At 41.4% G+C, this 23,949-nt stretch overlaps 1 protein-coding gene across 5 annotated transcripts in view; it reads right to left on the bottom strand.

The window, feature by feature from the left end:
• Positions 1 to 23,949, bottom strand: part of hdlbpa (high density lipoprotein binding protein a) — an 82,122-nt gene that overhangs the window by 26,385 nt on the left and 31,788 nt on the right. For 3 of the 5 annotated variants that reach the window (XM_055645943.1, XM_055645945.1, XM_055645942.1), the window contains exons 2-15: positions 18,004 to 18,079; positions 15,408 to 15,520; positions 14,643 to 14,797; positions 13,769 to 13,984; positions 13,041 to 13,247; positions 11,991 to 12,206; positions 11,135 to 11,341; positions 7,995 to 8,101; positions 7,493 to 7,601; positions 5,108 to 5,186; positions 4,279 to 4,418; positions 2,740 to 2,844; positions 2,529 to 2,642; positions 1,791 to 1,877 (exon numbers count right to left, since the gene is read on the bottom strand). In XM_055645943.1, coding sequence (XP_055501918.1) covers positions 1,791 to 1,877; positions 2,529 to 2,642; positions 2,740 to 2,844; positions 4,279 to 4,418; positions 5,108 to 5,186; positions 7,493 to 7,601; positions 7,995 to 8,101; positions 11,135 to 11,341; positions 11,991 to 12,206; positions 13,041 to 13,247; positions 13,769 to 13,984; positions 14,643 to 14,797; positions 15,408 to 15,483 — 1,818 coding nt within the window. In that variant the 5' untranslated portion in view covers positions 15,484 to 15,520; positions 18,004 to 18,079. Of the gene's footprint in view, positions 1 to 1,790; positions 1,878 to 2,528; positions 2,643 to 2,739; positions 2,845 to 4,278; positions 4,419 to 5,107; positions 5,187 to 7,492; positions 7,602 to 7,993; positions 8,102 to 11,134; positions 11,342 to 11,990; positions 12,207 to 13,040; positions 13,248 to 13,768; positions 13,985 to 14,642; positions 14,798 to 15,407; positions 15,521 to 18,003; positions 18,080 to 23,949 lie in introns of all 5 variants that reach the window. The other 2 variants (XM_055645947.1, XM_055645944.1) reach the window with 1 other exon arrangement.

Raw genomic sequence — 23,949 nt, 5'->3', positions numbered from 1 at the left:
TATGTCAGAGAATTGATTTCAAAATCCTGCTGCTCACCTATAAATCACTACATGGTTTAGGGCCAAAGTATATCACTGACATGCTTCCACTATATAAGCCTTCTGAGATCTTCTGAGACCAATCTGTTAGTGATTCCCAGAGTAAATACAAAACATGGGAAAGCAGGATTTAGTTACTATGCAACAAATAGCTGGAATAAACTTCCTGAAGATTTAAGACTCGCCTCAACTTTGACCACTTATAAAATAAGACTGATAACATTTATGTTTACTTTAGCTTTCAGCTAAATCTTAATTACATTGCACTTTTAACTTTTGCACTTTTTATAATGCATTTTTAACTTTGCTTTTATTTTATTTTAATTCTTCTATTTTATTTCATTTTATTATTTCATTTTATTGTATGACGTTTTTATGTGAAGCACTTTGAGTCTGCCTCGTGTATGAAATGTGCCATATAAATAAAGTTGCCTTGCCTACACCTGGAGTATTGTGTGCAGTTCTGGTCTCCTAATTTTAGGAAGCACATTCGTGATATTGAGGGAGTGCAGCGTAGGTTCACAAGGTTAATTTCCAGGATGTCATATGATGAAAGAATGGAGCGACTGGGCTTGTATTCACTTAAATTTAGGAGGATGAAAGGTAATCTTATAGAAACATAAAATTATTAGGGGATTGGACATGCTAGTTGCAGGAAACATGTTCCCGATGTTGGGGGAGTCCAGAACCAGGGGGCACAGTTTAAGAATATGGGGTAGGCCATTTGGAACTGAGAGGACAAAACATTTTTTCACACACAGTTGTGAATTTGTGGAATTCTCTGCCTCAGAAGGCAGTGGAGGCCGATTCACGGGATGCATTCAAAAGACAGTTAGATAGTGCTCTTACGGCTCGTGGAATCAAGGGGTATGGGGAGAAGGCAGGAAAGGATACTGATTGTGGATGATCAGCCATGATCACATTGAATGGCGGTGCTGGTTCGAAGGGCCAAATGGCCTACTGCACCTATCGTTGATGTATATCTATGTATTTCTGCCATGTGTGATTGTTCATCAACCGGGCTTCCTGAGCACATCAATTGCACTGTTCCTGTGAAATGCTTTATCAAACTTCTACAGCTGTATTGTGAGGAGAACATCAACTGACTGAATCATGGCCTGCTTCAAAAATTAAAAAAATGTTTAACAACAAAGGAGGCTGTAGTAAATGATAAGACCTGGTCCACCACAGGTACTGATCACTTGCCAGAGGGATCTACAAGAATTGTCGCCTCATAGCAGCTGCTAATTTCAAATTAATCTACACTACTCTGGCCTCACTCTCACTGCTACAGACGCCAGAGAACTGTTACCTCCAAGTTCAAGAACACCTTCCTTCGATCAGCCATCATGTTCTTGAACTACCTTCTCCAACCCTACCGCAGCACAGAGCATGTTGTACTACCATTGCTGCTCTGTGCAGTTTGTTTTTTGCATTTATGGTGTGGTTTACTGAGAATTTGTGATTTTGTCTCTAATGTGCTTGTGAAGCTGCAGGAATTAATGTTCTTGTTCACATCCACTACATATGACACTCCATGTCTCAATAGGTTGAAACTAATAGGCGTGAATGTGAAATATTAGAACTAGAATAATCCCAATCCTCACTATCAGCAATAATATATTTAATGCATTGGCAATCAGATAATCTTGCAACAGAATGAAGGGGACAATTTAAGTTTACTAATACATGCCGATTTCAGAGTCAGAAGGTGTTCACTGATTTGGGAAAAAGTTAAAAAGAGTACAAACCTTCTTAATATTTGCTCCTCCTTTTCCAATTATATTCTTGTGAAACTGCTTGAAGATTGGCACCGAGACAGAAAAGCTGTTTTCCACCTAAATTTAATGGGGAGCACAAAATCAATGGCAATGTTATGGAAAAGTACAAAATCATTCCTGCCCTTCTGTTCCCAACCCGAGTTTCGGCTAACTATCATGATCTCTGCATTTCCCCTCCTCTGAAGCAAACGTAACGGAACCTTAGAAGCCATTGCATTCAAATATATGCAGGCAAGTTGTACTCGTATTGTTAAACGCTGCAGTTGCAAGACTAATTGTTTAGTATGGACTTTTGCTACAGCATTTGTAGATTTAGACAAGTGCTTTGTAATTGTACCGACAATAAATTCACTGTAGTTCTTCCAAACAATAAGCAATACAAAAATCAACATAGTGCTCGTCTCTCCACCATACTCACCAATTTTTAATCCCATCTCACTAGTTACCATTCAGAATGTTTATTTCGAAATCTAACATTATACCAACCAGGCATAGCACATTGCATCACAAAAATAGCTGCAAATCCAGCATCTGCAGTTCCTTCCTACATATTCTCCAGAGATGCTGTCTGACTCACTGAGTTACTCCAGCTTTTTGTGTCTATCTTCAGTTTAAACCAGCATCTGCAGTTCCTTCCTACACAATGTACTTCCCAATTGTTTTGCTAACTCTTTTAAAAATGAAAAGTGGGCAAAACCGCTCACTTACAAGTTCAGCCACAATTTTACTCAGGAACTTGGCACACTTCTCCACTTCATTTTTGGGACCACGCAGTTGCACAATGTCACTCTTTTGATTTGGATCTGGGAAATTAATTATGACCTAAAACAGAGAAACAAATAACACAATAGAAATTCCAATACATAAAAACAAAATGGAAGATGGAAGGAAAAATATAAACCGGTGCTGCGAGGATTACCTCCGGGAACTTGTCACGAATCTCTTTGACCTTCTCTCCCTTTTGGCCAATGATTGTACGATGGAAACGATGCTCAATAATCAAATCCTTGGTACGTTCATTTTCCTATGGATTGCAGAAATGATTTTAAAATCAGGAGATAGGAAGTGATTATTTGTTGCTTTTAACTGTACACCACAAGCGCTGAACTACTTGGTTACATTGCACTTTATTTTGTATTGTTTTCAGATTGCACTACAACCTCTGCATCATTCTGCTGCTTTACGTTCATTGCTGAATTTATTATTTACTGTCAGATTTAAAGCAAACTAGGAATTATATTTTATTCTGGTGTATCTAACAAACTAATCAGAAACCAAAACTAAAGTTGCTGCCCAGCACCAGAAACCAGTTCGATCTTGACCTTGGATGGAGTTTGCACATGGTTTCCTTTGAGTGCTCTGGTTTCCTCCCATATCCCAAAGGCAGACAAGTCTGTAGGTTGAGTGGACTCTAAATTGCCCCTACTGTGTAGAGTGTAGTTGAGAAAGTGGGACAACATTGAACTAGGTGTGAACAGGGGATTTACAGTCAGGCTGGAATTACTTAGTCAAATGGCCCGTTTCCATTCTGCTTCTGTCAATCAATAAACAATTGACACTTGGCAGATGTAGATTTGATGTCTAAGTTGCATTAAAAGTTGTAAGCAAAATTAATACCATATCCTCAATCCCACATCAAGAAAGGGCTGGTTTAAAAATAATTTGCCCCAAATTCTACAAGCACTTATAGAAGCACGGTATAGCAGAACAGCATTTGGGTTGCCAAACTGACCAAAATAGTAGCAATTTTCAAGTTACCTTTTGTGGAACTAATAAACACATTGAGGTTCCACAAGGAAAAAAACAATATTAACCATCCCCAAGGGAATTCTAAGATTCTGAACACAAGCACCCTTTCATGTCTTACACATTTACATACACCCATACTCAGCCAAGACTAAATTGCAAACAAAAATTTGTTTTCCCTGTGGGAAAATGCAGAGGGTCTCAGAATTTGATCTAGGCTGCATTAACTTCAGCAGTTCTCAGCTAAGTTAATGGAAAAAGCAAGCAAAGTTGCCTATCAACTCTAGCAAAAAAAGCAAAAGCTCCCAGCTACAAAGTCAACAAGAATTGGACAATGTTGTGTTTGAGTTTAGATACAACACATTCCATGGCAAGCGATTTGCCATTATACCAATCACTTTATACAAGGAAATTTGCACCTTAAGTGCATAATCAAAATTAGACATCGAGGAGTTGCTATTAACCACAGGCAAGATAGTCATAGAGCCATACAGCATGGAAAAGGCCATTTGGCCCAACTCTTACATGCTGACCAAAATGTCCAGTTTGCCTGCATTTGGTGGATATATACACCTCTAAGCTTTTCCTATCCATGCATCTGTCTAAGTGCCTTTTAAATGCAAACTTCAGTAGCACAATCAGAAACGGCATGGCGCTTCAATTAGAACTTGCAGTAACCAGTTTGCTACACTTTCCATTTTACACGACTCACCATTCTGGATGCAAGCTCCAACAGTTCCTTCTTGGCATCTTGAACTCCTTGAGGGTCACCTTCAATACGGATCAAGTTGCTTTTCTCGTTATCAGGGGGGATTCGCACCAAGACTTTGTACTGATCCTTAATGCGATTTACTTAGAAAAGCCCAAGAAACAAACTACATTACGAAGCATAGATCCAGGTACAAGAGAATTTTTGCAATCAGTTATTCAAGTAATGAAATATCTCAACGTTGTAATGCGAGGACCTGAGGAGTCAACAACTTGGTGTTAGATTGAAATTCACCTTGTTTAAATCAGGACTGTTTTTTGTTGGGAAAGGAAAACCCCACCAAGATCTTCAACCAGATACCAACATTCCAATACTAAACACACTGGAAAAGAGTTGATATTTACCCAGCCTGCCATGTCAAGTCAGTATATTTTCTCTTCTGTGCTATACTCAGATTTAATGTCATTTGCCCACGCTGATTTATCCTCTACACCAAGCTTCAAGTTCCATAACTACACCAATTTGTTTTCAGATTACATATTTTCCCTACACATTTGTGGACCATCATTTGCTGCCAGTAATGAGTAGTCCATCTAGATTTTGCCCTCCAATTATTCTCTCTCAAACATTAATCAGATTATAAAAAATAAATGCTCGTCAGATGTGGAGGAATACAGCAACACACTTTTAGCATAACAAAACTGTACACTGCACCTATAAAAGTTAATAATAATTTGTGATACACATTAGCTACTCGTGTCCAGGCATACACATATTTATTTTAACTAAATTTCAACAAGAAATATTTTTGTACACACATCCGAACACTTACTGTTTGTTCCATTCTTCCCAATAAGGTGGCGATGAAACTTGGGATCAACTGTCAATTCAGTATAGTCCATACGATTAACCTACAAATTAACAATGATATGTCAAGCAATGCAACCAAGGTCTACAACCATATTTACAGACTTATTGTTCACTCTGCTAAACCTTGTCAAATCCATTTAAGAAAGGCAGGTACTAATGGCAACAAGTGCTCATTTCAGGTGTTACTGCAAATGAACGGAACATTGCAAATCAGCAGCACATATATATTCACTTCTGAAGAAGTCATGAATGAATCCAAAGGTGGTTGGGCCAAGGAGATCACTACAGGTGTTCCCAAGGACACTTTCATGGGGTTGAGAATGATTTTCGTCCACAATCACCACCATATCTTTCTGCACGCCATACAAATCCAGTTAATGAAGGAATTCACACGATTCCCATTAACCTCAAGACGTTGACGCAAGGAACTGCAGCTGCTGTTTACAAAAATCTGGAGTAACTCTGAGTCAGGGAGCATCTCTGAAGAACATTGATAGGTGACTTTCGGCTGGGATCCTTCCTCAGACTGAAGATAATGCGAACGGTGGGGGTGAAAGCCGGAGGAGAGGTGGGATGGGATAAGGTCAGGCAAATGATAGGTGGATACAGATGAGGGGGTTTTGATTGGCAGCTGGTTGGGCAAAAGTCAGATGAAAAAACAAAAAAGTACAAATAGGAGAGAAGCATGAAGCCAGAGGAAGGAATATAGGTGAACGTGGACAGGGTGAAGAGTGGGTGTACATTGAGGTGGGACACAAAGAGGGGGAGGGGCTGTTTATAGGTTAGTTACCCAAATTTGGAAAAATCCCAATGCCATAACCAACAGCTTAGCTGCTAACACAAGTGGTTTCTGTGCTGAAGGCTACATTGTGGTCAGGAGTATTTTTTGCTTTCAGACACTTGATATCGAATGGAATTAATTGAACTATTTGAAGACCAATTTGTGGCAAGACCTCAGCAAGCAGCCAGGATAGATCACCCATTAAACACGCTATTATAGATGAGGCTCTCATTAGGGTCTCCACGATATCCCGCAGCTCCACTCTTGCTTCCACTTCCCCCCCCCCATTTGTAACAAAGACAGAGTCCCCCATGTCCTCACCTTCCACCCCATCAGCTATCACATACTGCATCCAACATTTTCGCCACCTCCAACATGATCCCACTATTGGCCACATCTTCCCATCTCCACCCCTTGCTGCTTGCCACAGAGTGTTCCTGCCGAAACTCCCTGGTCAACTCGTCCCTTCCCACCCAAACCAGCCCCTCCCCGGGTACTTTACCCTGCAACTGAAGGAGATGCAACACCTCTCTTCACCTCCATCCAAGGACCCAGTCTATCCGGGTGAGGCAAAGGTTCACTTGCACCTCCTCCAAACTAATCTACTGTATCAGCTGTTCCAGGCATCAACTTCTCTACATCAGCGAGACCAAGCACAGACTCGGCGATCTTTTCGCTGAACACCTCCGCTCAGTCCGTCTTAACTTACCTGATCTCCCGGTTGCTCGGAACTTCAACTCACCCTCCCATTCCCAATCCGACCTATCTTTCCTGGGCCTCTGCCATTGTCAGAGTTAGGCCCAACACAAATTGGAGGAACAGCACCTCATATTTTGCTTGGGTAGCTTAAACCCCAGCAGTATGAACGTTGACTTCTAACATCAAATAGCCCTTGCTTTCCCTCTATCCACTCCCCCTTCCCAGTTCTCCCACCAGTGTCGCTGTCTCCGACTACATTCTATCTTTGTCCCGCCCAATCCCGTCATCAGTCTGAACTGCCTCGACCAGAAACGTCACCCCTTCCTTCTCTCCAGAGATGCTGCCTGTCCCGCTGAGTTACTTCAGCATTGTGTCTACCTTTAAATTAAACCAGCATCCGCAGTTCTTTCTTGCACAATCATCCATTAAGCACTGCAGTTTGACCAAGATTCCAAATGCTTCAGCCTAGCTTGGCCAAACTCAAGATCAGCGCAATCTCAGTCCCGAGTTATTTATGAGTTCACCATTACTGGTATTCAAACCCAGCTGTATTGCCTCCCTATGATTTGATCACTTGGCTGTGTGATTTGATGTCACTTCAGAATCTAATACTGGTCTCTTGTTCAATCTATCTTTAATTACTGGTTCAGTTAATGTATTTGCAATATTACCATAATTTATAAATCTTTTGAACTCATTGGTCACAATGCACTGCTGACTTTTCCTTAATTATTGCTCTGAAAAGCAGCCTCCCAAAATGGGTGGAGAATTATTTACAAATGCTTTCTTAAATATGCACAATGAAAAGTTTCAGAATTGCTAAAAAAATGAAATAAAATTCAAGGTTGTTTTTTATCCAATACTCACCAGGTCCTGTACAACAATTTCAATTTGCTCTTGGACTAGTTTCACCTCCTTGGTTGGGCCTTCCAAACAAATCTTATCTTCACCATCAGTGAATTCAATATACACCTGCAGGATGATTGAAAATGTAACCACAGAAGAAAGTAAAGATCCAGTATAAATAACCCATTTGAAAAAGGGTGATATGGACGAGGGGCAGCAAATAAGAGCATAGAAAATACAACACACGTCTCCAAATAGGTCAGAAACCATTATACGTACCAGTGCAAAGCACGTACAGTACAACTCACTTTCATTATAAGAATACAAAAATTGTCACAGTTCAAATCATTGCAAAGTCAAAAATCTTAACAGTAGTCTGGAACATCAAAATGCCCATTTGGCTTAACTGGATAAAAAGACTTGACAATATCTGTTTACACACCCAAAGCCCAATAAACAAATGAAAATTAGTATTACCACATTAAACTCTATATGTTACTGGAGTAGCAGAAAATTTGATACCTTTGGCATTTGCTGTGTGATGCGACTCAGATTCTGACCTTTCTTTCCAATTATGAAGCGATGTAGCCAAGATGGGGCAGAAACACTTGCTACTGTAAAACTATTTGCCTTCAGGGCAAGAAGAATTAGAAAGTAACAGTCAGTAGAATCATCTCATTAGAACACACAGATGCAGAGAGTTACTCAGTGTGGTGCTAGAAACCCTTCATTATTTCACCACACAAAAAGTGAAATGCTTTTAATTTACTTGTGTAGACACGTTCACCACATAAGCCATTATCAATTAACACCAAAGTTAGACTCTTGAAGACTGAAACAGTCAAATTTATTATGGGGAAACAAGGAAATGGCAGATGAGTTGAACAGGTAATTTGAATCCATCTTCACAAAGGAAGACACAAACAATTTCCCTGTTGTATGGTGGCCAGAGGATCCAGGGTGACGGAGAAACTGAAGGAAATTCACATTAAACAGGTTGCGTAGACGGATGGGACTGAAGGCTGATAAATCCCCAGGGTCTGATTGTCTGCATCCCAGGGTACTTAAGTGACTCTAGATATCATGGACACATTGGTGATCATTTTCCATAGATTCTATAGATTCAGGATCAGTTCCTGTGGATTGGAGAGTAGCTAATGTTATCCCACTTTTTAAAGAAAGACAGGAGAGAAAACGGGAATTATAGCCCAACATCGGTGGTGGGGAAGACGCTGGGGTCAATTATAAAAGATGAAATAGCGGCATATTTGGAAAGCAGTAACAGGATCGGTCCGAGTCAGCGTGGATTTACAAAGGGGAAATCATGCTCGACTAATCTTCTGGAATTTTTTGATGATGCAACTAGGAAAATGGACAAGGGAGAACCAGTGGATGTAGTGTATCTGGACTACCAGAAAGCAGTTGATAAGGTCTCACATAGATTAGTGGGCAAAATTAGAGCACATGGTATTGGGGTAGGGTACGGACATGAATAAAAAATTGGTTGGCAGACAAGAAACAAAGAGTAGGGATTAACGGGTCCCTTTCAGAATGGCAGGCAGTTACTAGTGGGGTACCGCAAGGCTCGGTGCTGGGACCGCAGCTATTTACAATTTACATCAATGATTTAGGTAAGGGGATTCCAAGTAATATCAGCAAATTTGAAGATGACACAAAGTTGGGTGGCAGTGTGAGCCACCTGGAGGTTGCTATAGGGATGCAGGGCCACTTGGACAGGTTGGGCGAGTAGGCGGATGCATGGCAGCTGCAGTTTAATGTGGATAAATGTGGTTATCCACTTTGGTGGCAAAAACAGGAAGGCAGATTATGGTGTCAAGTTGGAAATGGGGAAGTACAAAGAGATCTGGAGGGTCCTCGTTCATCACTCACTGAAAGCAAGCATGCAGGTAAACAATAGGTGCAGTAGGCCATTCGACACTGAGCCAGCACCGCCATTCAATGTGATCTACAATCAGTATCCCGTTCCTGCCTTCTCCCCATATCCCCCGACTCCACTATCTTTAAGAGCCCTACCATCTAGCTCTCTCTTGAAAGTATTCAGAGAACCGGCCTCCTCCGCCCTCTGAGGCAGATAATTTCAAACTCACAACTGTGTGAAAAAGTGTTTTCTCATCTCCATCCTAAATGGCTTACCCGAACTGTGGCCCCTGGTTCTGGACTCCCCCAACATCGGGAGCACGTTTCCTACCTCTAGCATGTCCAAACACATAATAATCTTATATGTTTCAATAAGATCTCCTCTCATCCTAAATTCCAGAGTATACAAGCCCAGCCGCTCCATTCCCTCAGCATATGACAGTCCCACCATCTCAGGAATTAACCTTGTGAACCTACGCTGCACTCCCTCAACAGCAAGAATGTCCTTCCTCAAATTTGGAGACCAAAACTGCACACAATACTCCAGGTGTGGCCTCACTTGGGCCCTGTACAACTGCAGAAGGACCTCTTTGCTCCTATACTCAACTCCTTTTGTTCGGTGCAGCAGGCAGTGAAGGCTAGTGTCATGTTGGCCTTCATAACAAGAAGAGTTGAGTATAGGAGCGAAGAGGTCCTTCTGGAGTTGAATCGGGCCCTAGTTTTGGTCACAAAAATTGAGGAAGGACATTCTTGTTATTCTATCAACATACACAAGTATGATGATAGAATGGAGCGGCTGGGCTTGTATACTCTGGAATTTAGAAGGATGAGAGGAGATCTTATTGAAACGTAAGATTAAGGGATTGGACACTCTAGAGGCAGAAACATGCTCCCAATGTTGGGGGGGGGGGGGGGTCCAATACCAGGGGCACAGTTTACAAATAAGGTGTCGGCCATTTAGATCGGAGTTGAGGAAAAACCTTTTTACCCAGACAGTTGCGAATCTGTGGAATTCTCTGCCTCAGGAGGCCAATTCTCTGGATGCTTTCAAGAGAGAGCTTAGATGGAGCTCTTAAAGATAGCAGAGTCAAGGGATATGGTGAAAAGGCAAGAAAGGGATACTGAATGTGCATGATCAGTGAATGACAGTGCTGGCTCGAAGGGCCAAATGGCCTACTCCTGCACTTATTGTCATTAAGACTTGGAATTAATACTTCTACACAAGGAATACTACAAAACAAAAATATACAAGTTCAAAGATAAAATTTGATAAACTAGAAAAGGGTGGCACAGCTGCAGGGTTGCTGCTTTGCTGAGTGAGAGACCAGAGTTTGATCCTGACCTCTGTTGCTATTTGTACATTCTCCCTGTGACCACAAGCTTACTCTGGATGGTCCAGTTTCCTCCCATATTCTAAACATGTGTGGGTTTGTAGGTTAATTGGCTTATGTAAATTGTCCGCAGTGTGTAGGATAAAACTATTCATGGGTGATGATTGGACAGTGTGGATTCAGTGGGCTGAATGGCCCATTTCCACGCATGAGGAAATCAAAATCTGCTCTGGCCTTCAAAAGACTATAAATACAGTACTAATGACAAGCATCAACAGACGTTACGCTACATCACTAACCCTACCATACAAGCAAGATGCTGATAGATGAAACTGGATCTGAAAACTTGTCCAAGAGGTGAAGCATACCAATAAATGTTGAATTATCCCATTTTGAAATACAATCTGAAGATTACTTTGTACAACTGAAAGCCATACCACTGTGCGTCACTTACTTTAGCATAGACTTCAGTCAGAGCCTGCCCGAGTTTATCGGGTTCTCCACGAAGGATGACAGTTTCAGAGTTGCTATCAGAGGGTGGGATTTCAACCGAGACTCCAGTCCGTTCCAAAATCTCCTGCAATGAGTTGCCTTTGGGTCCAATAACATACTTGTGTTGAGACTTCTTCACCTCCACTGCAATCGTTGTGGTTTTGCTTTTCTATATTCAAAATAAACAATGTATTTAAGATTGCCGCTTGCAAATCTTGCAGCATGTACCTGTGCAACACAAACAAGATTTAATCCAAGAAAGGACCAAAATGCTCAATTTCAGTTGAGGTGCTGTGCAATCCAGACATCACACCTGCTTGCTATGGAGGGAACGGGTTGGGTAGTGGGAAATGGTCTTGGGGGGGGGGGGGGGGGGGGGAACTCAGAGTAAAGAAAAATTAATACGTGATTTAGAGGAAGTGTCTAAAAATCATTTGGCAAGGAAATTGGGCTTGGGTGGAGAGGCGAAACGCGCAGTCGGTCCTAGAAACACTCAGGTTAAACACTCGCTGCAGGGTAGAGAAATGCAAAAAAATTCGAAGTTTGTCAGCCCCCAACATTTTCAGCATTCTACTTAATAACTGACAGAGCCATGTGAATAAGGCATCAGTTAATTGATACCGTTCACTGTCTTGCAATGTACATTTACAAAGTTCCAACTTTCATATATACAAATTCAAGCCTTTACTGGCATGTGCAGTGCAAGTGCCAATATTCAGTTTGGAACATGCTGTAAAAAAAACAAAAACAAAAAAACGAGGAGTCCGACCAGGTAGATGCATCTCATGATAGAGCCACCAGTTGATTATCCTTCTTACCTTATCCTCGTAGATCATCTTGATACGGGTAACAGCTTGTGCAACCTGTTCTTTCTCACCGGTGATAACAATCTCATTCTTCATGACACTTGGTGGTGGAATATTGATGCGAGTCCCAGTCTCCTGCATCAGCTCCCCAGAAACCTTATTAAATGGTCCAGCAATAAACGGGTGATAGACTTTTTCAATGTTAATCCGCTCGACTGCCCGCTTATCCTATGGGGAAACAGAGATCACATCACCAACAATAAAAACCCCCTCCACTACCTACTTTTTTTCTTTAAAATTGAACTCTTCTGGGTGCAGTAAATGCCATTGCTATTCCAAGTCACCTACCCACTCAGAAAAGGACTTGGAAAAAGAAAGATAAATCCAAGTAGATACTTCATTCCTTGAAATGGACATACATCTGTCTTAATCTTCTGAGGAAGTCACTAACTACTGAAAAACCATGTCAGACAGTTCTTGAAAGGGCCGAGGCAGCCCTTCATTTTCAACTTGGAGCAGTGATCCTCAGGCAGAACACTACACTAGAAGTGCACAGAATAGTGACCATTGTCAAGATTCCACAAAGTTTTACTCAACAGTTTCAGATAAGTGCCATGCACGATGGGGTAATTGGCTTCTTTCCATACTGAACCATTTGGTGATGCAAGTTAACCAAATTCAGAGATTAATTTGGCTTCATGAAAAAAGCTAGACAATTAGATCTTAAAACCATGAGACATACAATTTAAAAATTACATTGCTAAAATTTGTAAGTGGATGTTATGAGCATAGATGCAATTCAAATGAAACAAAATGTTACTTCTGTAAACATAGGACTGGCTTCATTAAGGCAGTTGAATCGCATTTGGTGTACTGCAAGGATACAGTCAGCAGAGGATACAGAATACGCTTGCCACATTGACAAGTGTTCCTCAAGCTTGGCAAAGAAAACCTGTCCAAGATACCCAAAGACTGCATCTCAAATCTTCCTAGCGACCCAGTTCCGAGATGGGCCAACGCAGCACCATTCAAAATCAGCTACACAAGATGATCTGTACCAACCTGTTCAGCAGAGATCAGCAAGATTTCATGACGCGCTTTCTCAATGCCTTCTTTTGTGCCGGTTATTTTAATCTGGTTGCTGGGGTCTTCAGGACGAGGAATCTGGATCTTAGTCGCCGTTTTCAGTTCCAACTCCTGCAGTTTCTCTCCACTCTTTCCAATCACAAAACGATGATGTTCTTTGGGAATGGCTACTGTTGCTGAGGCCTAAACCAATGGACAGTTAATCAAATTGCAGATAATCATCCAAACAAAAACCCAGTCTCTAATAACAAATCCAAACACTAGAAAATATTAAGTCACAACTTAGAACAATAAATCTGATACAAGCCTAGTCAATAAGTACTGACCAAGCTTTCAGGAAATAAGCAATCCCATCATACCCAACTGGACAGTAAATTTTATTTATTTAAAATATGCTTAAAATTCAATCCAGATTATTTCTATTCCTTTTTACAAGTGTGCAAGGATGTCCACTCCAATGTTTTTGCCTGAGAATTGTTCCCTTTCACTTCATTCAGATTAATAACTAGACTCCTAGATTTTATGAAAGCATATTTACAGTTGTCCATTCTCATCCTAATAATTACCAAAACTTGCGTATAGATTCCACAGCCATTCATATAACAATTAGTTGCACCAAGCTAGCTATTTTTATTTCTTTATGTATTTATTTTTTTAATTGTAGGTTCCTATCTAACCTTCCCCAGCCTATACTTGCAGCTCACCTGGGTCTGCAGCTTAGCAACAATCTCCTTCCTTGCTTTCATGACAGCTTCAAGCTTTCCAGAAACCATGATGGAAAGACCTTGGTCCTTGGCCAATGAGAGTTCAATGTGCGCAGCAGTCTTCTGCATGATATCCAGACAAATTTTTGCCTGGTCTCCCTCTCCAAATTGGTTAATTTCCTTATACTTGCGCTCTTCTAATGGCACATGAAAAACCTGAATCAACAGAAAAAGTTGACAAGTTGGCATTAGTTAGTTCATTTGCTGGCACCACCCCCCCCCCCCCATAAAAAGCCTCGGCCATGGCCTTCTGATCACCAACTATTTAGCCAAAATTTAGACTTACAACATTTTTTTGTTTACAAATTTTTCAACCAATACACATTTCTGATTACATTGTTATTATCATGCCACTTTGGTTGACATTCAAGGGGTCTGTATTCCATATACATGTTAAAACAATGTTTCTAACATTTTCCTTTGTTACAACCTTCGCAGAGTTTAAATGAAAGAAAAGGAAATATTCAGCAGATGAGGCAGCATCTGAGGAAAGCAAAATAGGGTTTTCATTTCATCAAAATGTATTGTGCTTCATCACTGCAGATTCAAATCCAACCTGGGTAGAGATGGTGAAAGGACTAATACCCAATATCAACATAAAATATTCACTACTTAATTTGAAAATAATTTAGTTTATTGTCACATGTACTGATGTACAGCAAAAAAGTTTGTAATTTAGCACTTGCTCCCGAGTACTATCAACTACTTCCACCTAATTTCAGAAATCAATGCTCCACCCATTGGCATTTGCCATCTCTACTAATGCAATCCTACTGTTCATTCCAGAAGGAGTGTCAAATCCAACAAACCATACCTGGGTGATGAGAGAAGATTTAAGTGGTCGAATTTTGGTCCATGCTCCAGATGGTTCTGCTGTGGCATCTCCAGAAGCAGCTTTCTCTGGGAGAGGAGGAAATGCTTCCTTGTAAGTTGGTACCAAATCAGTCTCATCTTCAGAGCCAACACTTGCTATGGGTGAAAATGAACACCAAACAGACAGTTATAATAAAGAGAGAAAATGCACACCTTGTGTTTGTGCAGCTTTGGTTAGTTTTGCAAAAGGATAACATGATAATTTACATTTAGACCCGAAAACATGCGGTGGAACCATCTATGCAAGGGATCAGACTTGACAGCCCTGTCAATGGATGGCTCTAGGAAGTGCATGTACTACACCACCACCACATCCATCCCCCCCCCCCCCCCCCCCCCCCCACCCACCCAGTTTCTCAGTCCCAAATCCCCTTACAAAGTATGAGTTACAGACACTATATACTCATTGCAGACAATAGGGTGAAGCTTGGGACAAGTTGCCATCATGGTTACAAGTCAATATACCATTGAGATGGTCAGTGGAGTATAAAGATAATTACTTTCTCTAAAGGTAAACAAAACAACCAAATCCAGAATCTTCCTAAAGCCAGACAAAAAAGCAAAATTCTACACATACCAAAAGCAAATCAGGTTAAAAAGATGTATTAAGAAATAAGCCCCTGGACAGCTAAACAAAGAAAATGAGCAACACTGATCACCCATGACTAATAGAAAAAAAGTTGAGTAGTTTGAAAAGTTTACCGACCTTTGACCTGTTTCTCATCAAGGCCACTTCTGTGCTCAGCAAAGCTTTCAGCTGTCAGTACGGCTACAGAGCTCATTGTCGATATCCCACGTACACGAGGTCCGGGTATGCCACTGCAGAAAGGACAATGATCTGTTAACACATGCAGTCTTAGCAAGACCAAGAAACAGGAGGTGTCAGCCAGTTGGCCATTCCAGCTTGCTCCATTGTTTAATCTTGGCTTTGACCCACATTACTGCTCTCTCCATATTTCCCCAACTTCCTTCTCATTTAAAAGGCATGTCAGTCAGCCTGGTAGATATAGACAACCCCCAAGTTATGGCAGTGCAGGTAACAGAAATTCACAAATTTTACAACCAAAACAAAAATCTAGGATATGGAATTAAAATATGCTCTAAAATTAATGAGCACCAATTGTTTCCACCTCCTGGTTTCTTCGTGGATGCGCAGGTGACATTCCTTCAGTTTATGGAAAATTACTATACAGACCAATTTCTAAGATCGGTCTCCTACCACGAACCCCCTTCCCCCCCCCCCCCCCCACAACATGAAAGGGGAAGCGGAGGGGGTCACATATTCAATAACTTCTTTTCCAGTTCTCCAGTGGCAACAAGAATTTCACTACACCTAGGTGTATGTGACTAATAAAGAAACCTTTAAACCTTTGAAAAGTACAAATGTTACTTTGGAAGAAGAAATGCACGCTGATCTGAGCATGAACAGGTGACATTCCTGAAAACAAATTCCCTAGATTGATAATAATCCCATTATGGGAAACATCTTCCCAATATTCATCCCGTCAGAATCTTATGTTTCAAAACGACCACCTCTCATTCTGCGTGAAGAGCAATGCTGCCCCAACCATTCATGTTTGGAAGCAGCAACTGAACCTCTTTGGCACCACTGTACCTCAATTGTAAACAGGTTATTACATAATGGAGACAAAGCCTCAGTACTTCCGGTGTGATTTCATTTATCAGCTTCCTACAAAAATTATTATTTGAATGAAATAATGAAATGCCAACCTCCAGTTTCCTCTGCAAAGGAAATTAGGAGTCTGGCTATTGCAAAATTCTGTAATTTCACCCCAAAAAAAGCCATTCTTCCCGACATCTTCTCATTATACTCCAGCTGCCAAACATTTGGTCCACTCAACACCAACCTACACGATCCTCTGGCAGGCTCTGTGCTGCTCACATTCATCTTTGCAGGATCACCAAATTAGGCTGCAGTACATAAACAGTCCCTTACCTCCAAGTAATTCATTAAAGAAAAACCATAAACCCTCCAAGATCCCAGTTTTGAATGCTGTGGCACCCCAAATGTTAATGCCAATTCTGCAAGAGACCCATTTATCACAACTCTTTTCCGCAGAGACCGCTCCCTCCATAAACTCGTTGGTCAATTTGTCCCTTCCCACCCAAACCACCCTCTCCCCTGATACTTTTCCTTGCAACCGTAGGAAATGCTACACTTGTCGCTTTACCTCCCCCCTCGACTCCATCCAAGGACCCAAGCAATCTTTCCAGGTGAGGCAGAGAAAAGACTGCTTGGGTAGCTTACACCTCAGCAGTATGAACATTGACTTCTCCAATTTCAGGTAGTCCTTGCTTTCTCCCTCTTTCCCCTCCCACAGCCTATTGTCTTCGCCTCTTTCTTCTTCCCGTCCCCCCACCCGCACATCAGTCTGAAGAAGTCTCGACCCGAAATGTCACCTATTCCTTCGCTCCATAGATGCTGCATCACCCACTGAGTTTCGCCAGCATTTTTGTCTACCTTCGATTTTTCCAGCATCTGCAGTTTTCTTAACTATCACAACTCTTCAGTGAGCCACTCTCCTAGCCAAACTAATTACCTGCAAACCCATGCCCTCTTATTGCCCATTCACATGCAACTCCAAGTACACTTATTTATTTACTGTTCACATGGTTAAAAGAATGCAAGCAAACAGTAAAGTAGTTGTAAAAACACACCAAACATTACAAGTAGCACTATTGAACAAGTAGTTAACAAATTATTTAACTTGGCCACAAAAGACAACTTTATCACAGTCAAAATAACATTGACAATTCCAATCTTATTACAAGTAGGATAGAGGTACAGCAACAACAACAACAAAAAGGGGGGTGGTAGTGATAGAAAAGCCTCATAATAGAACACAATCCAATAGTAAAGAATGAAAATAAAAACCTTAGAAGTAGTGCTCAGATTATAAAAGTGATCAAAGTCCAAGTTGAGAAGATGTTTTCCTCTTGTGTCATTATGCAAATCTAGGGCTCATTAACAAGAAATGTAATGATACTAATAAGGAATTTAGTGGCTGCTTTAGAGTATCTAGAGAGTAGAACTTCGAACTGGGTGGCGAGGAGAGTAGGGATTCAGGGAAAAACAAGTAGAAGTCAGCTGAGGCAAGAGGAAGGTCATATGGAACGGAAGGAAAGTAGTGTTCACATGCTATAAACATTCTATGTAACAGTTGGCCAGCCTCAAGTACCTCAAGATAGTTTTAGGCTTGGTATCTTCCACCAGAACAAACCGAGATAAGGCATTTACCAGCATGTTATTATTTTGCTTGGAGATCATGCACAATACTCACAAGCAAAATGGTCAGTTGCCAGAAAGTCCGTCCTGTAAGTGGATGCCTGCCCACGTCAGCCTGCCAGCTTTTTGATCTGCAACAGAAAATGGCGACGGAGACTCAATGAACAGCCATTAGTCAACAAACAATTTGAACTATTGTGAACAAGAGACTTCAGATACTGAAATCTCGAACAAATAAAACTACTGCATTAAATCAGCAGGACAGACAGCATCTGCAAAGAGAAATGGACAGACAACATTTCAGGTAAGGACCCTTCTTTAGAAGGAAATATCAGTCCAGATGAAGGGCCTCAACCCAATACATAGTCGGTACATTTCCTGCCACGGATGCTGCCTGATGTGTTGTTCCTTCAGACGTTTTGTAGACAAGAGCATTGCTCCAAAAGTAATCAAACTACCCATCTCCTCAGTATATGCCCCTGCACCAGTTAATCTATTTTGCTAGGTTAATTGTATTTGAATACAGATACTGAGTTTGAAAGTTGAAGCATTAAGTGTTTAAAGATCAGTTCGCAAAAAATGGTACACACTTCCCTGGGTGATAGTTGGACATCTCCCAGAATACAGTGAAAAAATGGTCCCATAATTTTGGATACTTCCACGGACTGGGTGAACAAGTGAGAGGATCATAGGAAAAGGCAGGTCATTTGTTAACATATACAAGAGAATGGGGATATGCCAGCAGTTTGGAGGGAAGAAAGGCTACATTAAAGGAAAAAAAGTTATATAATGTAATATTACTACTAGCTAATGATTGAAATCATGGAAAATCCAGTTTAACCAAACACTGGTCACATTCACACCATAGCACTTAAGAATTAGGGCTGGGAAGCAATAGATACTTTCTTCCGCACTAAAGGGCCTGTCCCACACAAGAGCTTGGAATCATAAATGTTTAATAGTCATATGTACCAGGAACAAGACAACAAGATTCTCACTTCTTGTACATTAACACCAAATTCATTTGAATTATTGATTGCATATTCAGTAATACCAGTGTGTACAAAGTACACAATGCAACAAAAAAAAGAACCCAGTCGTTTATTGGCAAGTTAAGGTTGTGCAGTGGGGTTCCAGAGCCTGCCAGCATATGGGAAGAAGCCGTTCTTGGATCTGGAGATCATGATTCTCAGGCCCCTGTATCTTTTTCAGATCGTGGCTGTGAGATCAGTGTGTGGCCAGGATGGTGTGGGTCTTGTATGATATTGGCTGCATTCGAGGCAGCACCTCGTGTAGATTCCTTTGATGATGGAGGGGTCAATACCCACAAACCAGTCAAATTTTATTTTCTGCAGCCTTCTTCATTAGCATTCAATTTCAAGGCATGGTGCAACCAGTCAGTACGTTCTCTGCTGTATACCTGTAGAAGTCCAAGAGAGTATTTCGCAGCATACGGAATCTCCTCAATCGTCAGGTAGTGTTGATGAGCTTTCTTTGCAATTGACCCTCTACACTGCCATCCTTTTGGAAACGGGTTCATGAATCATTGGCTTTTTATTCCTTAAGTCAATAATCAACTCCTGTCTTACCAAGTTTGTTTGCAATATTGAATGATGTGATAATAGCACATGGCATTGGAGTAGTGTCTGTCTACACAGGCATGGCCCTAAAGCATAGAGCAGAGTGTTGAGGTGCTCCTGTGTTGATGGTCATCCAAAAGATATTGTTGCCAACCCCCTCCAAAGCAAAAACTGAGAAATACATGCAAAGCTACACTTGGTTTCCCCTTCTAAGAAATAATGGCCCTGCTTTAGCTACCAAACATCCGTCTGATCCTCTACTTTAGACTCAAAACGTCCCTTCACTTTCTTGATGGCCTTAGAGGTTGAATCCAAACTTCCTATACAACCTTGTATTGCCAAACCAAAATGCCCAAGATCTGGTCCCCAGTATATTGCGGACTTCCTGGTTCATCCAAGGCTTCTGGTCAGGCAACGCACTCCTCTACACCTTTCCCTACAAAGTTACTTGTAGTTACTTTTGATTTTCATACCAGAGCAAGGTGTCAGCATTCACAAATCCCAGGTCAGCACAACCTTATCAGGAGTTCATTTGTACTGGGGTTTGCAGAAATTAGACAAAAGGTACAATCGGGGATACTAGAAAAGAACTGGACAGAAGATTGGAGGCTAGATTTGAAGGAGTTTTTGAAATATTTTCTACTGGGAAGTAGGTTGTAGGGAATTATTGAGAAACACAGACAGAAGTTACAGACCATTCGATCCTTATCCCCAAATGCCACAAAACTGGTTGACACTAAATTATACCCACCAAGTTCCCAAATCCTTTTTTCCAAAAGATGTCCCAGAACAGGAGCCACTGTGGCAGCAGCACTCACTCCAAACCAAGTGCACGAACTGCTCAACATGCCTTGTTCCATCCTAACCACTACTTTTCATCGATCCGGGCTTATTACCATCTCGTCCAAATTCCATTTTTCACTATTTTGTCAAATATTTTCCTGAAACCCACGCAAAGTGTGCTTTCCTCTCGATCTTGCCTTTCTATCAATTCATTTTTGAGGTTTTTGAAGGGAAAGAGAAGAAGAAATGTAAGTTTAGGATGCAAAGAATCCAATCCCAGTGTGTGTGAAAACATCCAGATCTGCTGACTGACATTCAAGAAATACAGATCACTTGCCGGACTTAGTTTATTTTAGAGATACAGTGCAGAAACAGGCCCCTCTAGTCCACACCGACCGCAGCACATTAATATTATCCAACACATGCTAGATAATTTACACTATACCAAGCCAATTAACCCACAAATCTGTACATCTTTGGAGTGTGGGAGGAAACCTAAGGTTTCGGAGAAAAAGTACAGTGAGGGGGAGAACATACAAACAGCACCCGTAGTCGGGATCGAACCCCGGTCTCTGGCACTAAGGAAGCAAACTCTCCCGTTGTGCCACCGTACTGCCCAAATTATTATCAAGGCCAATGGGAAGCAGAGAAGACCAATTTATGAATTCCCAAATCAAATGTTGCATGAAGCTTCAGCAGTACATAAAACAGTACAGCACAGGAACAGGCCTTTCTGTCCACAATGTCCATGCCAAATTAATGAATCTAATCCCAACTAATCTCCTCTATCTGTACATGATCTATATCCCTCATTTCAATGCATATCCATATCCTATCTAAAAACATATTAAATATTACTAATGTATGCTTCCACCACCATTCATGGCAGCCCACCACAAAAATTAGGGCGTATCACCGTTAAACTTTGTCCCTCCCACCTTAATGCTATGCCCTCTAGTCTTTGTCATTTCCTCCCTGGGGATATGGTTTTGACTGGCTACCCCATCTATGCCGTATAATTTTATATGGAGGACTGGTGACAAGGAACTTCAAATACTGCTTTACAAAAAAAGATAAAATGCTGGCGTAAATCGGTGGGTTAGGCAGCATCTCTGGAGGACATGACTGGGTGACAAGTCAGTCTACCCATGTCCTCCAAAGATACTGGAGAAATCAAGAGTAGAACTACAGTAAACACCTGAAAATTTGCATTTCAAATCAATGGCTGAACTACATTATGCAGAGTTCAAAACACCAGTTCTGTTCTGACAATGTACCAGGACACAGACAAATCAACGTGTTTCAAGCAGAGGAAAACAGCTAAGTTTTATTGCCTCATTTTCTAGCTTGCCAGTTACAGGATGCATCTTCAGTTTGACTTGTGGGTCTCTATCGCATCTTCTACCATCATCGCTGACAGCACTAATCACTCACCACCCTGTGCCAGGTAATGATGAGGTACAAACACTTTCAATTTCGGGATAAAAATGGAGCAGATTTTTCTCCCCTCCCAAAACAGACTTTATTCGGGTAATAAATATATACAATACATGAACCGTGCAAAAAAAAAAATCCATCCGACATTTTCGGAGGCTATACAAACTGTTTACACACACTACTCAAATTTATCCCCCACCTTTGCCACTCATGTGGCCCACTGGCGTAGAATCCATTCCCTTATTTTGAGGGGCTTCTCCACCACACCCTGCTCCCCATGTCCAGCAGCGGAAAGACCTTAGACAGTCTGCAGCGGGCCAGTCGGCAACATTCCCCGACGGACATCTCGCTCCATTGGGTGGTCAACAAAGTCCGGGCAGACCAAAGAGTTCACCAAGTTCATGACCTTCCAGCAGCACTCGATGTCAGTCTCTGAATGCGTCCCTGGGAACAGTCCGTAAATCACAGAGCCCTGTTCGGGATAAATCATGACAGGTACCCTTGCAAGCCTCCCCAGACTGGTAGCGAGGTTCCGATGGTGCAGGAAGGATCTGACTGGGATGGAGCAAATGCAGGGTGGGCTGGTAAAGAATGAGATTACACCAACATTCGCCATCTCCTTTAAACATTGCTCCTCTCACATTAAAGCCACACTGTCTAATCCTTGACATTTGCATGCTGGGGTAAAAGGTTCTGACCGTCTACTTTTTCTATGCCCATCACAAAATGTTACATACTTCTATTATGTCATCCCTTAATCTCCAGCATTCCAGAGAAAACAATCCAAGTATGGCAACTCTTCATATAGCTAATATCAAGGCAGCATGCTGGGAAACATCTTTTGCACCTTCTCCAAAGCATCCACATCCTTCCCGTATGGGGCAGCCAGAACGGCACACAATACTTCAATTGCACTCATGGAGGCAAGCTGATAGTCAATAGGAAAACAATGAAAATAATCATGTTCAGGAAGAAACATGGTGGCTTAACCAGAAGATAGACACAAAAAGTAACTCAGTGGGTCAGGCAGCATCTCTGGAGAAAAGGAATAGGTATCATTTTGGGTTGAGACTCTTCTTTAGACTGAAATAATCATCAATGTACAGGAAGCAAAATAGCACAAAAGAACTTGAGCACAAAATAGCATAAACTTGAAAATTATGAACTTCGGCCAGTAGTGCACACATCCCTCAAAGGTGGATGATTTTCTACCAAGAAAGCAAATTTTAAAATCTAGACTGGCACTTCCAACACCAATGGAATGTGTTGTTGTAAGTGGTATTGGCTCCAAGCTCCATGCTTGGAGCCAATACCACTATTTATCAGATCAGGACACATACAGGTCATCTTAACCAGCATTTATCCTTCAATCTTGCTCATTCCCTACGTGGACTTCATTTTGCAAATATTGGTTGTTGGTTCTTTGGCAATGAAGTGCATGCATCAGACGACAATTTCAAAAAGCAAACACTTTAAATTTCAGATTGCAAGTCAGGAACTGAGCTGGTGCATATTAGAAGGAGCTAGGCAGCAATGGCATCAAAGTCAAAGACAGATGCATTTCCTGCAGTAACAAAGACCCATCTAAGGACCCACAACCAAAAACATAATCTATCCAGGTTCTCCAGAGACACTGCCTGGCCCACCAAGTTACTCCAGCACTTTTTGGCTTTTATTGTAAACCAGTATCTGCAATTCTTTATGCCTCTATGTGAAAAGTAAACTGTGGCACCTTTATAAAATATCAAGCAGCCCAAGTTATGAGGGGGAGGGTTGAAATAACTAGCTATTAAGAGTATACCCATTGCACATCTCAGATACAATTATTATTTCAGCTTCTACTGAAAATAGAATCAGTCATCCAGCATGGAAATAGACCCTTGGGCCCCAACTTCCCCATGCCGACCAAGATGCCCCATTTACACTGATCCCACCCACCCACATAACCCACTAAAACTTGCCTATCCACGAACTTGTCCAAATGTCTTCTAAATGTTGATTATAGGACCTCCTTCAAATAACTCCTCTTTCAGCTCGTTGCATATACCCACCATCCTGTGTGAAAACGTTGTGTCTCAGGTTCCTATTAAATCTACACCCCCACATCTTAAGCCATGTCCCCGAGCTTAAATCTCGGGCTTACTTTGGTTTTGAAATTAATGCAGCATCCATGAGGGCAATGTTCATTTCACACTAAATAA

The sequence above is a fragment of the Leucoraja erinacea genome, chromosome 14, assembly GCF_028641065.1.
Source record: "Leucoraja erinacea ecotype New England chromosome 14, Leri_hhj_1, whole genome shotgun sequence".
Taxonomy (NCBI): domain Eukaryota; kingdom Metazoa; phylum Chordata; class Chondrichthyes; order Rajiformes; family Rajidae; genus Leucoraja; species Leucoraja erinaceus.
Note: the sequence above shows the minus strand (reverse complement) of the source record. Positions and strands in the feature narration are given on the sequence as shown.